This window comes from Capra hircus, chromosome 23 (assembly GCF_001704415.2).
Source record: "Capra hircus breed San Clemente chromosome 23, ASM170441v1, whole genome shotgun sequence".
Taxonomy (NCBI): Eukaryota; Metazoa; Chordata; class Mammalia; order Artiodactyla; family Bovidae; genus Capra; species Capra hircus.
The window spans coordinates 2,420,558-2,436,229 of NC_030830.1; the positions used below are offsets into that span (position 1 = coordinate 2,420,558).

Here is a 15,672-nt window from a genome sequence, read left to right on the forward strand (position 1 = left end):
TTCTGTCCATGGGATTCTCCAGGCAAGAATACTGGAGTGGGTTGCCATTTCCTCCTCCAGGGGATCTTCCCAAACCAGGGATCGAACCCAGGTCTCCCGCATTGCAGGCAGACGCTTTAACCTCTCAATCACCAGGGAAGCCCTAAAAAAAAAAAAAGAGAAAGAAAGCAAGCTCAAGAAAACACTGTATAGTGGATAAACTGCTGCACAGTTATACTGATTTATTCAGTGTTTACTAATTCAAAATTCGTCGTGGTTTCGTTAACAGCCAAACTGAAGGTCATCTTTGCTTAGGCTGAAAGTGAAAATGAAAGTGTTAGTCGCTCAGCTGTGTTTCGATTCTTTTTGACCCCATGGACTGTAGCTCTCCAGGCTCCTCTGTCCATGGGATTCTTCAGACAAGAATAGTGGAGTGGGTTGCCATTCCCTTCTCCAGGGGATCTTCCCGACCTGCTTAGGTCAGTAGTTCTCAAAGCATGACCCTGGGGCCAGGAGCATCAGTGAGACCCCAAGATCTTCCTGGAGATGCAAATCTCCAGGCCCCACCTCACACCTGCTGAATCAGAGACTCTGGGGTGGTCCCTGCAATCTGCATTTTCATAGCTGAGGCTGATAAATGCTAAAGTTTGAGAACCACACTGGCTTAGATAATCCTTCCTTCTTTCTGGAGAAAAGATGACAGAGAGAATTTTCAGTCCCATGAGAACAGTATTTTTCTAAGAGCCATTAAAAATAATAGGATCCTTGTCTTGCAAACAATACTTAATACTGATTAGAGATTCACAAAAGAAAGTCTTCTAAGGACATCTTTGAGCAACAAATCAGCTCAGTTTAAGTTATTATGACAAATATAAAAATAAACGTATACATTTTTCTGACTCAGATTAGCCTTCTAATAATTAATAAAGTTGCACTACAGATATTTTAAGGCAGGCCTACAAAACCGGAATAGAGCAGATGTGCTCTGGCTTGTGAGGATTATCACTACCAAGACAGGCTTCCAGTTGTCTGCCAAAAAAGCCATCTGAACTGCAAATACAAAATACAGGTTCTCCAAACACATTGATACGAGGCTCTCATGTTGTTCTTAACGATTGTTAATAGATATATTTGGTGATCATTTTGCAAGACATACAAATATTGAATCTTTATGCTGTACACCTAAAACTAGTGGAGTATGCTATCTCAGTAAAAATGTTTGTAACTTTACAAAATTACTGTGTGCTATAATGTAGATTTTGCCTTGTAAACCAAATATGCAGCTGTATTATCTATTTTACTGCTGAACAGGCAGACATGGCATGAAAAGGCTGAGATCCCACTCAGAAATTCTTTTCTCAGAGGAAGCTTTGGATGATCGGTCATGTATGCGTGCCTGCATGTGAGCTAAGTCGCTTCAGTCGTGTCCGACTTTTTGCGACACTATGGACTGCAGCTCACCAGGTTCCTAGGTACCCACAAAATTCCCACATTCATTTGCAACTCTACCAATATAATCGCAAGAGGCCAGGAATGGCTGTTCTTTAATGTGAGTATCTGAGACCCAAAGAAACTCGTCCAAAACTGTGGCACCTTCTCCATTGTTTCTTTTTGGTTAATTCTCTCCGCCAACAAATTAGGGTATGGGCCACGCCCAAATACGCCTCAGCAGACTATTAGAAACTCCTGAAATTCTGCCTTAGAGATTCTGAATTTGTGATAATACCTTGGCCACATCTGACTCTATTACATCCTCTAAGATCTCCTTGAGTTGAGCTATCTCACATTTAGGGACGCAATTTTGCTCCTCACTCCTTGCAACCTGCTGCTGACGTTTTGTGTTTTCATTTTTTACTTTGTCGATCTGCTGCTGGAGTTCTGCATTCTTAGCTTTTTCACTGTCGGATAGGAATTTGACCTTCTGAACCTGAGCGACCAATTTCTCGAGTTTAGATTTCAGATTCTCTCTTTCATCCAGGTGTTTCCTTTCACGTTTCTGAAATTCCTCCCGTAAAGACAGGAACTCTCTTCCGGTCTCTCTTTCCCTTTTCAACGAGTCCAGAGCGGCACTGGTGGCCTTTTCCAGCTCTCCTTTGAGCTGCTGCAGGCTTTCTATCTCTTCTTCTTTCTTGCTCAAGGCGCTGTCCATCTCCATGCAATGAGTCATGTACCTTTCCTGTAGACTAACATAATTGCCCTTGAGTTTCTTAAACTCTACCTGTAAGGTTTCCTTCTCACTCCTGCATTCCTGAAGGTGGTTTTGGGTGGTAACTAAAATCTCGTGCAAACTCCGCAGTGTCTTTTCTGTATCACTCTTCTCCAGCTTTATTCTGTACTTTTCTTCAATTAACTCTTCGACCTTCTCCTTTAGCTTATTGATGACGTCCACAAACACGTGCTGTTTAGTGGCATTCATCTGTAGTTCCTCAACCTTCTTCTCTAAATACGTGTTCTGACGCTCTAGGTCTTGGATCCGAGTTTCCTTTTCTTTGTTAGTACATTTTAATTTCCGTACGACTTCATTCAAAGCCATGTCCTGTTCCAGAGGTTGTAAGCTTTCCAAGCTCTGCTCTGAGTCAGGTATCACGCAGGCCTCCTGAGAAGCTCCACCGACCCAACAGATGCCTGTAGGAGCCCAGGCTGAGCCCGTCTGTGGACTCCACCCGCCTTTTTCTGGGACTTGCTTTTGGTGCCTGACTGACATCTCAGGAATATCCATAGAACCTGCAATCTGTAAATTAGAGTAAATAAAATAAGTCTGAAATAGTAGAAAGATCATGAGCTTTGAGGTCAAAGAGAGCTGCCCTTGAACCCTGGATCCCTAAATTTGGTTTTCTCAGCTCTGAAATAACAGGGAGGATGTGTACGTCCAACACTAATATCTAATTAACAAAAATACTTAAGTATTAATTGCTGAATGTTATGTACTGCACTTAGCAGCAGAGCAGGTATGGTGTATGTATTATACTTTAAAAAAAATTACATGTTGATATTCTCACCATCTTCTATGACACAAATTTTTCTGGATACATACAAGATATTTCCTTTGACTTCAAATGAATTAAAACAAAGTTATTCATTACCCTAAATCTGCAAAGACATTTTTAAAAAATTATTTTTGAGGTAATGTTGGTTTTCAACATTATGTAAGCCTCATGTGTACATTTCTACTTCTGTTTACACTACAGCATACTCATACTCACCACTAAACATTTAGTTTCCGTTTGTCACCATACAGTTGATCCATTTTACTCATTTCACTTATTTTGTTCATTTATTTCTTGGTTTTTATTTGCTTGGGTTTTTTTGTATCCCATACATGAATGAAATCATATTTGTTTTTCCCCATGTGACTTATTTTACGTAGCATAATACCCTCACAATCCACCCATCCATTTGCCACAAATGGCAAAATTTCATCTTTAAGACTGAGTAGTATTCTATTGTAAATATATGAAATATCTTCTTTATCCATTTATCCATTGATAGGCACTTAGGTCAGAGAAGGCAATGGCACCCCACCCCACCCCACTCCAGTACTCTTGTCTGGAAAATCCCATGGATGGAGGACCTGGTGGGCTGCAGTCCATGGGGTTTCGGAAGAGTTAGACACGACTTCACTTTCACTTTTCACTTTCATGCATTGGAGAAGGAAATGGCAACCCACTCCAGTGTTCTTGCCTGGAGAATCCCAGGGACGGCGGAGCCTGGTGGGCTGCAATCTATGGGGTCGCACCGAGTTGGGCAGGACTGAAGCGACTTAGCAACAGCAGCAGCAGCAGCAGCAGCAGCAGCAGCAGCAGCAGCAGCAGGCATTTAGGTTGTTTGCAAATCTTGGTTATTGTAAATAATGCTATGATGAACATAGGGTTGCATATATTTTTTCAAATCAGTGCTTTTGTATTTTGGGGATAAATACCCAGAAGTGGAATAGCTGGATCATATGTATTATTTTTTGAGGAATCTCCATAGTGTTCTCCATAGTAGCTACACCAATTTACATTCCCACCAACAGTATAGGAACATTCCTTTTGCTCCACACCCTCTCCAACATTCATTACTTGTAGACTTTTTGATGAGAGCCATTCTGACCAGTATGAGGTGATAAACTCACTGTGGTTTTGATTTGCATTTCTCTAACAATCAGCAATGTTGAACACCTTTTCATGCGCCTGTTGGCACCTGTATGTCTTCTTTGGTGTCTATTCAGCTCCTCTGCTAATTTTTTAATTAGATTTTTTTGTTGTTATTGAGTTGTATGAATTCTGTATATATTTTGGATACTAACCCCTTATTGGTTATGTGGTTTGCAAACGTCTTTTCCCAGTTGGCAGGTTGTCTTTGTATTTTGTAGATAGTTTCCTTCACTGTGCAAAAACTTTTTAGTTTGATGAGGTCCCATTTATTTTTGCTTTTGTTTTCCTTGCCTGAGGATATATACCCAAAGGTATTGCTAAGGCCAATTCACTAATTATACTGCCTACGATAAATTTCAGAGAAGGCAATGGCAGCCCACTCCAGTACTCTTGCCTGGAAAATCCCATGGATGGAGGAGCCTGGTGGGCTGCAGTCCATGGGGTCGCTAAGAGTCGGACACGACTGAGCAACTTCACTTTCACTTTTCACTTCCATGCATTGGAGACGGAAATGGCAACCCGCTTTAGTGCTCTTGCCTAGAGAATCCCAGGGACGGGGGAGCCTGGTGGGCTGCTGTCTATGGGGTTGCACAGAGTCAGACATGACTGAAGCGACTTGGCAGCATGATAAATTTATTGTTTTTATATGTCCACCTTTATCTCGTTACCTTTTTTGGTTTGGAGTTTGGAGTCTATTTTGTCAGATATGAATATAGCTACACTCCATTTCTTTTAGCTACCATTTGCTTTGGACATCATCTTCCATCCTTTCATTTTGAGTCTACGTTTATCTTTAAAGCTGAAGTGAGTTTACCGGAGGGAGTAGACAGCTGAATCTTGTTTTTAATATATCTCTTTTGGGGGCAGGGAGGTCTTGCTTTTTAATCCATCCAACCACTCTTTTTTTTTTTTAAGATTTATTTATTTATTTTTGACTGTGCTGAGTCTTATTTGCTGCACGCAAGATTTCTCTAGTTTTGGAGAGCAGGGGCTACTCTTTGTTGAGGTATAAGGTATGAGGGCTTCCCTCATAGCTCAGTTGGTAAAGAATCTGCCTGCAATGCAGGAGACCCTGGTTGGATTCCTGGGGTGGGGAAGATCCTCTGGCGAAGGGAGAGGCTACCCACTCCAGTCTTCTTGGGCTTCCCTGGTTCCTCAGTTGGTACAGAATCTGCCTGTGATGTGGGAGACCTGGGTTCGATCCCTGGGTTGGGAAGATCCCCTGGAGGATGGACAGGCTACTCACTCCAGTATTCTGGCCTGGAGATTTCCATGGACTGTATAGTCCATAGGGTCACAGAGTTGGACACGACTTGAGTGACTTTCACTCACGCTTATTTATTTTTGAGTGTGCTGAGTCTTATTTGCTCCAGGCAAGCTTTCTCTAGTTTCTCTCTGTTGAGCTGTGCTTCTCATTGTAGCAGCTTCTCTTACTGAGGTCCATGGGCTCTAAAGCACCTGCTCCACAGTTGTGGTATATGGGATAGTTGCTCTGAGGCATGTAGAATCTTCCTGGAGCAGAGGCTGAAACCACGTCCACTGCATTGGCAGGTGAATTTTCAACCAGCGTGCCACCCGGGAAGCCCCAACCAAGCTGCCTTTTGATTGATGAATTAAATCCGTGTACATTTGGGATGATTCCTGACAGATGAGTACTTGGTTTTATCTTTGATTTTCTGATTGCTCTGTGTCTCCACTGTTTCTTTTTCTTGTTCTTCTGTCTGCTGTTTTGGTTTCGTGGTTTTCTATGATGTTTCTCTTTTCATGTTTCACATCTTTGCTCTCAATCTTTATTTTGTGGTTATCATGAGGTTTGTATAAAACATCTTATAGATAAAACAGTCCTTTTTCTCTGCCGACAGCATCTGATCTTCACATGCCGATACAGGTTCTGTCCTTTCCCTCTTCCTCTTTCATCTTTGCTGTCTCAAATTATCCTTTAGTGCTGTAAATTTATTACCAATTTGAAGTAGTTATACTTTTCCTGCTCTTTTTCCCCTTGACATTTATGGTATAATACAGTGTTAATAATCTATTCTGACATAAAGTTGCAATTTTCTGACTCTATTTATCACCTTACTCAAAGTTTTGTGTATTCTGCATTTTTATTCTGGGCTAAGAGCTCATTTCAACATCTCTTGTAAGCCAGGTCTAGTGTAATGAACTCCTTCAGCTTTTGTCTGTCTGAGAAAGTCTTTATTTCTCCTTCATATATGAATGATAACTTTTCTCTATAAAGTATTTTTGACTGACAGTTTTTATCTTTCACTATTTTGAGAATTTTATTCCATTCCCTCCTGGCCTATAGTTACAGCTGAAAGATCTGCTGATAGCCTAACGGGGGTTCCTTTATAGATAACCATCCTTTTTTCCCTTTTTAAAATTTTTTATTTTTAATAAAACTTTTATTCTGGAATAATTTTAGATTCATGAAAAAGTTATAAGCATAAAGAGTTCTCTATACCTCTCACCCAGGGCCCCTGAATGTTAATGTCTTATATACCATGGCACATTTGCTAAAACAGTACAAATGTGATGCTACTAACTAAACTCCAGATTTTACTAGTTTTCCCATTAAAGTCCTTTTTCTGTTCCAACATCCAGTCCAGAGTATCACATTGTATTTAACACCTCTTTGTCATTGACTTTTGACAGTTTTAATACCACATGTCTTAGAGAAGATCTACTAGCAATGATTTCTTAGCTTCATAGATTTGTATATACAGTTCTTTTCTTAGGTTTGCTATTTTTTTAGGTTAGCTATTTAAAAAACAACCTTAATCTTTTTACATCTCTGATATGTTCTTGGTTTTAATAATCCTATTTCTATTTATTTTTTGGCCATCCCTTGTGACATGTCACAAGGAGTCAGACACGACTGAGCGACTGAACTGAACTGAACTAACTGTGACATGTGGGAGTTGGTGATGGACAGGGAGGTCTGGAGTGCTGCAATTCATGGGGTCGCAGAGTCAGACACGACTGAGTGACTGCACTGTGACATGTGCGATCTTAGTACCCTGCCCAAGGATTGAACCCATGCCCCCTGCACTGGAAGGGTGAAGTCTTAACCACTGGACCATCAGGGAAGTCCCTTAGCTATTATTTCTTTAAGTAAACTGTTCCCTTCTCCTCTCTCTCCTTCATCTCTCCCTCTGGGATTTCCCATTACCCTGCTGTTGTCCTTCCTAAAAGAGTTGTGCAGCTCTCACAGAATTTCCTCACTTTTAAAGATTCTCTTTCCTCTTCTACCTGCATCACCTCTATTAGATTTCTATCCCTAAGCTTGTTAATCCTCTCTTCCAAATAGTCTGCTTTATTTCCAAGGCTTTCTAATCCTTTCATCTTGTTAATTACTGAGTCCTTCAGCTCCAGAATTTTTTGGTTCTTTTTTCGGAGTTTCAACATTTTGGTAAAATGTTCCTTCTGTTAATAAACTTGATTCCTTAGCTCACTGAATTGCCTTTCTGAGCTTTCTCATAGCTCCTTGAGTTTCTTTATGACAGCTATTTTGAATGTACTGTCAGCTAGATCTCAGTATTCCATGGACGTTAAGTCTAGTTTCTGGAGAACTGCAGTTTTCTTTTTGTGGTAGTGTTACTGTGGCTAGCCCTTGGTGCCTTAGTTGTTCCTCAGCACAATGAATCTGAAGTAGCAAAAAACCCTCCTTCTTTAGATGAAGATGCTTTAATTTTTCTTGATTCTAATGACTCAATGGGTTAGAAATTAGAGGCCTTTCTTTTGTTTGCCAGGAGGTGGCATCTATAGTTTAAGTCTTTGGTTTCTCTTTCCTACGCTAGCTCTGGTTACCTTTGGCAGTTGGTACTGCCCACCCTCATGTCTCTGACAGGAGTCCTTGTTGTCACTGCCTGTACCTCTAGGGTGGCTGTGCCTTGCTGCTGTTGATGTCACCGCCTGGGCTCTGGGGTTCTTCTTCTGCACGGTCCAAAATCTCCTGAGTCACAGGCTCCACCGCATGCAGGGAGGGGGAGAGCTGGGAGGAGTCGGGTGTCATCAGATTCCCGGGTGCTGCCACTGTGGTCTGGATTGATGGGGGGAGTTATGGGTGCCTCTGGAGCTGGAGAGATGGTCTCAGGCCGCACTTCCACTGCTGCCGGTCATCCACGATTGGCTAGTGGCCAGGTCATGGGTGCCACCTCTCCTCCTGGTGCTGGGTTCTTTGAGGCTGTGGGGTCAGCTGCCACCCCGGGGGGATCAGGATCGCAGGCACAACCTCCACAGTCGCCCAGTGTGGCCTCCTCTGTGTGCTCCAGTCCACCCTCCTTTAGATGTATAGACGTGTGGAATTCTCCAGCATCCTGGTGTGTTGGGGAGAGCCACATCTGTTGAGCTGTGGATGTTTTACTAATTGTAGATTGAAGAGCAGAGACAGAGAGAGTATCTCAATCTACCATGATGCTGACAACCCTCTCTTGTGAGCCCTCTTTTTTCTTCCTCTCTAAACACTTATTTAAAAAATTAATTTAATTGGAGCATTACTTTACTAATTACTTTACAATATTGCAGTGGTTTTTGCCAAACAACGACATGAATCAGCCACGGGTGCACATGTGTTTCCCATTCAGAATCCCCCTCCCACCTCCCTCCCCATCCCACCCCCAAGTCATCCCAGTACACCAGGCCTGAGCACCCTGTCTCATGCATCGAACCTGGACCAGCAATCCACTTTACAAATAATACACACATTTCAACACTACCCTCTCAAGTCATCCCACCCTTGCCTTCTCCCACAGAGTCCAAAAGACTGTTATTTACATCTGTGTCTCTTTTGCTGTCTCGTATATAGGGTCATCATTACCATCTTTCTAAATTCCATATGTATGCCTTAATATACTGTATTGGTGTTTTTCTTTCTGACTTACTTCACTCTATATAATAGGCTCCAGTTTCATCCACCTCATTAGAACTGATTCAAATGCATTCTTTTAAATAGCTGAGTAATATTCCATTGTGTATATGTACCACAGCTTTCTTATCCATTCGTCTGCTGATGGACATCTAGGTTGCTTCCACGTCCAGGCTATTGTAAACAGTGCTGCAATGAACATTGGGGTACATGTGTCTCTTTCAATTCTGGTTTCCTTGGTGTGTGTGCCCAGCAGTGGGATTGCTGGGTTGTATGACAGTTCTATTTCCAGTTTTTTAAAGAATCTCCATGCTGTTCTTCATAGTGGCTGTACTAGTTTGCATTCCCACCAAGAGTGTAAGAGGGTTCCTTTCTCTGCACCCTCTCCAGCATTTATTGTTTGTAGACGTTTTGATAGCAGCTGTTCTCACTGGCGTGAGATGGCACCTCATTGTGGTTTTGATTTGCATCTCTCTGATAATGAGTGATGTTGAGCATCTTTTCATGTGTTTGTTAGCCATATGTATGTCTTCTTTGGAGAAATGTCTGTTTAGTTCTTTGGCCCATTTTTTGATTGGGTAGTTTATTTTTCTGGAATTGAGCTGCAGGACTTGCTTGTATATTTTTGAGATTAATTCTGTTAGTTGCTTTGTTATTATTTTCTCCCATTCTGAAGGCTGTCTTTTCACCTTGCTTATAGTTTCCTTTTTTGTGCAAAAGTGTTTAATTAGATCCCATTTATTTTTGCTTTTATTTCCATTACTCTGGGAGGTGAGTCAGAGGATCCTGCTGTGATTTATGTCAGAGGGTGTTTTGCCTATTTTCCTCTCGGAGTTTTATAGTTTCTGCTCTTATATTTAGATCTTTAATCCATTTTGAGTTTATATTTGTGTATGGTGTTAGAAAGTGTTCTAGTTTCATTCTTTTACAAGTGATTGACCAGTTTTCCCAGCACCACTTGTTAAAGAGTTTTTTTCTCCACTGTACATTTTTGCCTCCTTTGTCAAAGATAAGTTGTCCATAGATGCGTGGATTTATCTCTGGGCTTTCTATCTTGTTCCATTGATCTACATTTCTGTCTTTGTGCCATTACCATACTGTCTTGATGACTGTAGCTTTGTAGTATAGTCTGAAGTCAGGCAGGCTGATTCTTCCAGTTCCATTCTTCTCTCAAGATTGCTTTGGCTATTTGAGGTTTTTTCTATTTCCATACAAATTGTGAAATTATTTGTTCCAGTTCTCTGAAAAATACTGTTGGTAGCTTGATAGGGATTACATTGAATCTATAGATTGCTTTGGGTCGTATACTCATTTTCACTATATTGATTCTTTGGATCCATGAACATGGTATATTTCTCCATCTATTTGTGTCATCTTTGATTTCTTTCATCAGTGTTTTATAGTTTTCTATATATAGGTCTTTTTTTTCTTTAGGTAGATTTATTCCTAACTATTTTATTCTTTTCGTTGCAATGGTGAATGGAATTGTTTCCTTAATTTCTCTGTTTTCTCATTGTTAGTGTATAGGAGTGGAAGGGATTTCTGTGTGTTAATTTTATATCCTGCAATTTACTATATTCATTGATTAGCTCTAGTAATTTTCTGGTGGAGTCTTTAGGGCTTTCTATGTAGAGGATCATGTCATCCGCAAACAATGAGAGTTTTACTTCTTTTCCAAGCTGGATTCCTTTTCTTTCTCTTCTCTGATTGCTGTGGCTAAAACTTCCACAACTATGCTGAATAGTAGTGGTGAGAGTGGGCACCCTTGTCTTGTTCCTGACTTTAGGGGAAATGCTTTCAATTTTTCACCATTGAGGATAATGTTTGCTGTGGGTTTATCATATATGGTGAGCCCCCTTTTGAATAAAGACCTTTTGATTCCTCATCAAACCATTATCTCATAATGCTATGACTTCTAATGTGAACATCAGAAAATCTGATGAACTTATCTCATGACTGACTTTCTGCTCACAATACAGATTTGGGAGAAGGGGGTTAAAAACAACAACAGTTAAGTTGTAGGAAAGTGAAGGTGAAGTCACTCAGTTTTGTCCAACTCTTTGAGACCCTATGGACTGTAGCCTACCAGGCTCCTCCATTCATGGATTTTTCCAGGCAAGAGTACTGGAGTGAGTTACCATTTCCTTCTCCAGGGGAGCTTCCTGACCCAGGCATCAAACCCAGGTCTCCTGCATTGCAGGTAGGCACTTTACCATTTGAGCCACCAGGGAAGCCCTGGGAAGTTGTAGGAAACACTAAAATGAACATGACAGAATAAGCTAGTAAAAGATCTCTAAAGGGATGGGCTGAATAACTTTCCAAATAGAATTTAGGGATATTGGACGCTTATATTATAGTGTTTCTTCATCGTTCTGGGATAAAGACAACTATCCTTACTGAGGCCTGTAAGGTCCTGATACTGATCTTGATATCTAGCCCACGCTACCTTTCCATCCTCTACAACGTCCCTCCAACCCAGCAACACTAAGCTGCCTTCAGATCCATGAAGGAAGGGACCATGCTCCCTGCAGCCACAAGGTTTTCACACTCAGTTCAGTTCAGTCACTCAGTCGTGTCCGACTCTTTGCAACCCCATGAATCGCACCATGCCAGGCCTCCCTGTCCATCACCATCTCCTGGAGTTCACTCAGACTCACGTCCATCGAGTCAGTGATGCCATCCAGCCATCTCATCCTCGGTCGTCCCCTTCTCCTCCTGCCCCCAATCCCTCCCAGCATCAGAGTATTTTCCAATGAGTCAACTCTTTGCATGAGGTGGCCAAAGTACTGGAGCTTCAGCTTTAGCATCATTCCTTCCAAAGAAATCCCAGGGCTGATCTCCTTCAGAATGGACTGGTTGGATCTCCTTGCAGTCCAAGGGACTCTCAAGAGTCTTCTCCAAAACCACAGTTCAAAAGCATCAATTCTTCGGCACTCAGCCTTCTTCACAGTCCAACTCTCACATCTATACGTGACCACAGGAAAAACCATAGCCTTGACTAGATGGACCTTAGTCGGCAAGGTAATGTCTCTGCTTTTGAATATACTATCTAGGTTGGTCATAACTTTTCTTCGAAGGAGGAAGCGTCTTTCAATTTCATGGCTGCAGTCACCATCTGCAGTGATTTTGGAGCCCAGAAAAATAAAGTCTGACACTGTTTCCACTGTTTCCCCATCTCTTTCCCATGAAGTGATGGGACCAGATGCCATGATCTTCATTTTCTGAATGTTGAGCTTTAAGCCAACTTTTTCACTCTCCTTTTTCACTTTAATCAAGAGGCTTTTTAGCTCCTCTTCACTTTCTGCCATAAGGGTGGTGTCATCTGCATATCTGAGGTTATTGATATTTCTCCCAGCACTCGATTCCAGCTTGTGTTTCTTCCAGTCCAGCATTTCTCATGATGTACTCTGCATAGAAGTTAAATAAGCAGGGTGACAATATACAGCCTTGACATACTCCTTTTCCTATTTGGAACCAGTCTGTTGTCCATGTCCAGTTCTAACTGTTGCGTCCTGACCTGCATACAGATTTCTCAAGAGTCAGGTTAGGTGGTCTGGTATTCCCAACTCTTTCAGAAGTTTCTACAGTTTATTCTGATCCATACAGTCAAAGGCTTTGGCATAGTCAATAAAGCAGAAATAGATGTTTTTCTGGAACTCTCTTGCTTTTTTGATGATCCAGCGGATGTTGGCAATTTGATCTCTGGTTCCTCTGCCTTTTCTAAAACCAGCTTGAACATCAGGGAGTTCATGGTTCATGTATTGCTGAAGCCTGGCTTGGAGAATTTTGAGCATTACTTTACTAGCATGTGAGATGAGTGCAATTGTGCAGTAGTTTGAGCATTCTTTGGCATGGCCTTTCTTTGGAATTGGAGTTGCCATCAATACTTCTGCATGGAATGCTCCCCCACGCCCACCAACTAACTACCGCCACTCATCCTGCAGAGCTGAGCTCAGTCACTACTACACTTCAGGGAAGTCTTACCCAAACTCCCTGACCAGCGACAGGAAGACTCCCATCTTACTTTATTTATAGTGCTTACCACAGCTGCAAGTTTATATGTAATTTTATAATATATACACTTTATATGTAACTTTTATTTGCAGCACTTACCATAGTTGAAAATTCATATTTACTAGTGTGATTATTTGATTAATGTCTGTCTCCTCTATGAGTGTTCTTGTCATGAGGACACAGCCCACATCTTTTTGTTTCTGGTTTTGTCAACCATTCTATAACCAACACATAGCACAGGGCTTCAGACACGACAGATGCCTCAAAGTGTTTACTGACTGACTGAAGGGCTAGATGCAATGGAAATAGTTACAATCTTAAGAAATCCTAATTCAGCAGCTTTTTAAAATGTTATTTTCCAGAACTCAAGACAGGTAAGTAGACTTGTCTTTTAAATGCTGCTTTCAAATAAAATGAACCAAAAAATCCTGACTTTACTTGTAAATGAAATATAACAGCCATAGCTTTTCTCACCAAACTCACAGTGAAAAGGTATTCTTTATGCTATCTTTGGATTGTTATCTATTTGCCCACACCAATTCTTTTTTTTTTTTTATTGAGAGACTATATAGACTTTATACTGTTGACATCTTCAGTGCTCTTATGATACTACATACCAAGAATTAACAATTCAAAGAGAAATTCATGTTTTCACTTTGGTAGAAAAATATTTTTTTGCTGATCAGTAGAAATTCCACATAATAGAAAAATCATGAGCTTTTCTTGTCAAATAATTTAATTAACATCTCTGCATTTCTTCCTCTTCTCAACCTTTTCCTTAAACTTCTGAGTTCTAATCAATAAGATTCACTAGGTATAAAAACTTGAAAGGGAACGTGTTAGTCCCTCAGTCGTGTCCAGCTCTTTTGCTACCTCACAGACTATAGCCCACCAGGCTCCTCTGTTCATGGGATTCTCCAGGCAAGAATCCTGGAGTGGGTAGCCATTCCCTGCTCCAGGGAATCTTCCCAACCTGGGGATTGAACCTGGGTCTCCTGCATTGCAGGCAGATTCTTTATTGTCTGAGCCACCAGGGAAGGCCATAAAAGCTCAGCATTGATATACTCAAGGCATCATGCAGATGTTGGGGTGCATAAAAGGATGAGTAAGACAGCACCCTGACCCTCAAAGAAATTATCATGTGGTAGAGCTAATCTCCAAGTATGGATTTTACTTCATTAGAAAGGAGTGTTTCTAAATTGAGGAAGATCTCAGAAGGCAGTTCCTCCAGCGAAGCAATGTCCCTCATGCTGATGATTTAGGACTACTTCCAAAAGCCTCAGGTTATAAGCAGTAATGTTTTGTTTTCTAAAAACACTTCCTTTAATACTCTATGGATTATTAAACATCTTACCTCCTCTGTTTCATAATTAGCTCTCACATCAAGCAGGTTAAAGTTATTTTCTTTATAAAATGGTTGTTCAACACCACTGTGTACTTCTTTCTCACACAAGAAGTCTTGAGACTGACTAGGATTGAGGGCAGATTCCATGGCAGTACTATTAGCCAGTGGCATTTCCATGAATTTCAGTGTCTCTTCACTGCATTGGATTAGAGGTGGGCTTCTAGAAGGCTGTCTGACACACTCAAGAGCAAATTGATCTGTATGTGTGAAAGTGCTAGATCCCATCGGGTTTTCTTCCTTAAATGAGTCTTCCTGCATATTGGTGTCTTCTGCATAATCACATACATAATGCTGTAATTCTGGCTCCTCTGTGTAAGATAAGCTTTCCGTCAGATCTTGAAATGCTATTTCATTATTAAACGAGTCTGTCTGATGAAATTGGCAAAGGGGTTCAAATTGTCTCAAGGAAGAAATGCTGTTGTCAATTGGTTGAGTGAGTACATTCTGTGAGTAATTTCCAATGTTGACATCTCATTAGAAAAAGAAAGATGAAAATAAGATTAGCATTAAATTTATGCATTAACAGTTACATTCACATTTATGAAATACATTGTTGGACTATTTAAGAATTATAAGTTCAACATTTTTCATTAAGTTTATTTGTGCTAGCAGCTGCAATAAAACTTTTTTACATGAAGGAAAAAGTCATCAAGTGACTACCACAAAGAAGCTTCTTACAGTTCATTTTTGTCAAATACCATTGTAACAAATTCTAAGACATCTTCAAAATTCTTCTGTTTACTCTAATTTTAAAATGCTTCAAAAGAATAAAAACACACAGTGTACAGTAATAGCAAACACACATAAACATACTTAACTTCACAACAATCTCATGAACTAGGTACTGTTATTACCCATTTTTACAGATAAGGAAATGGAAACAAGAGATATTAAGTCACTTGCTGGGACACAGCTGGCAAGCAGTACAGCTGGGATTCTAGAATACTATTTGTTTCTGAATATGAAAAGTTATTCAGATTTAATATTTTTAAAAATCAGAAGCAAATAAAGACAACATGCAAAGAAGTGTTTCAAATAAATATCCCTTCCTTTCTATCTAAATTCCTTCCTCTTCCCCACCCAGAGAGAACTGCTATACTGAAGCTGCTGCTGTTGTTTCTTGGTCGGTCAGTGGTGTCCGACTGTGACCCCATGGACTGTAGCCCACCAGGCTTCTCTGTCCATGGGATTTTCCTGACAAGAATTCTGGACTGGGTTGCTCTGCCCTCCTCCACGGGATCTTCCCAACCCAGAGACTGAACCCACATCTC

At 40.8% G+C, this 15,672-nt stretch overlaps 1 protein-coding gene across 1 annotated transcript in view; it reads right to left on the reverse strand.

The window, feature by feature from the left end:
• CAGE1 (cancer antigen 1) overlaps window positions 1-15,672 on the reverse strand; it is a 39,743-nt gene that overhangs the window by 19,813 nt on the left and 4,258 nt on the right. The window contains exons 2-3 of the mRNA XM_018039048.1: window positions 14,351-14,871; window positions 1,706-2,710 (exon numbers count right to left, since the gene is read on the reverse strand). Of these exons, the coding sequence (XP_017894537.1) occupies window positions 1,706-2,710; window positions 14,351-14,871 (1,526 nt within the window). The remainder of the gene's footprint in view (window positions 1-1,705; window positions 2,711-14,350; window positions 14,872-15,672) is intronic.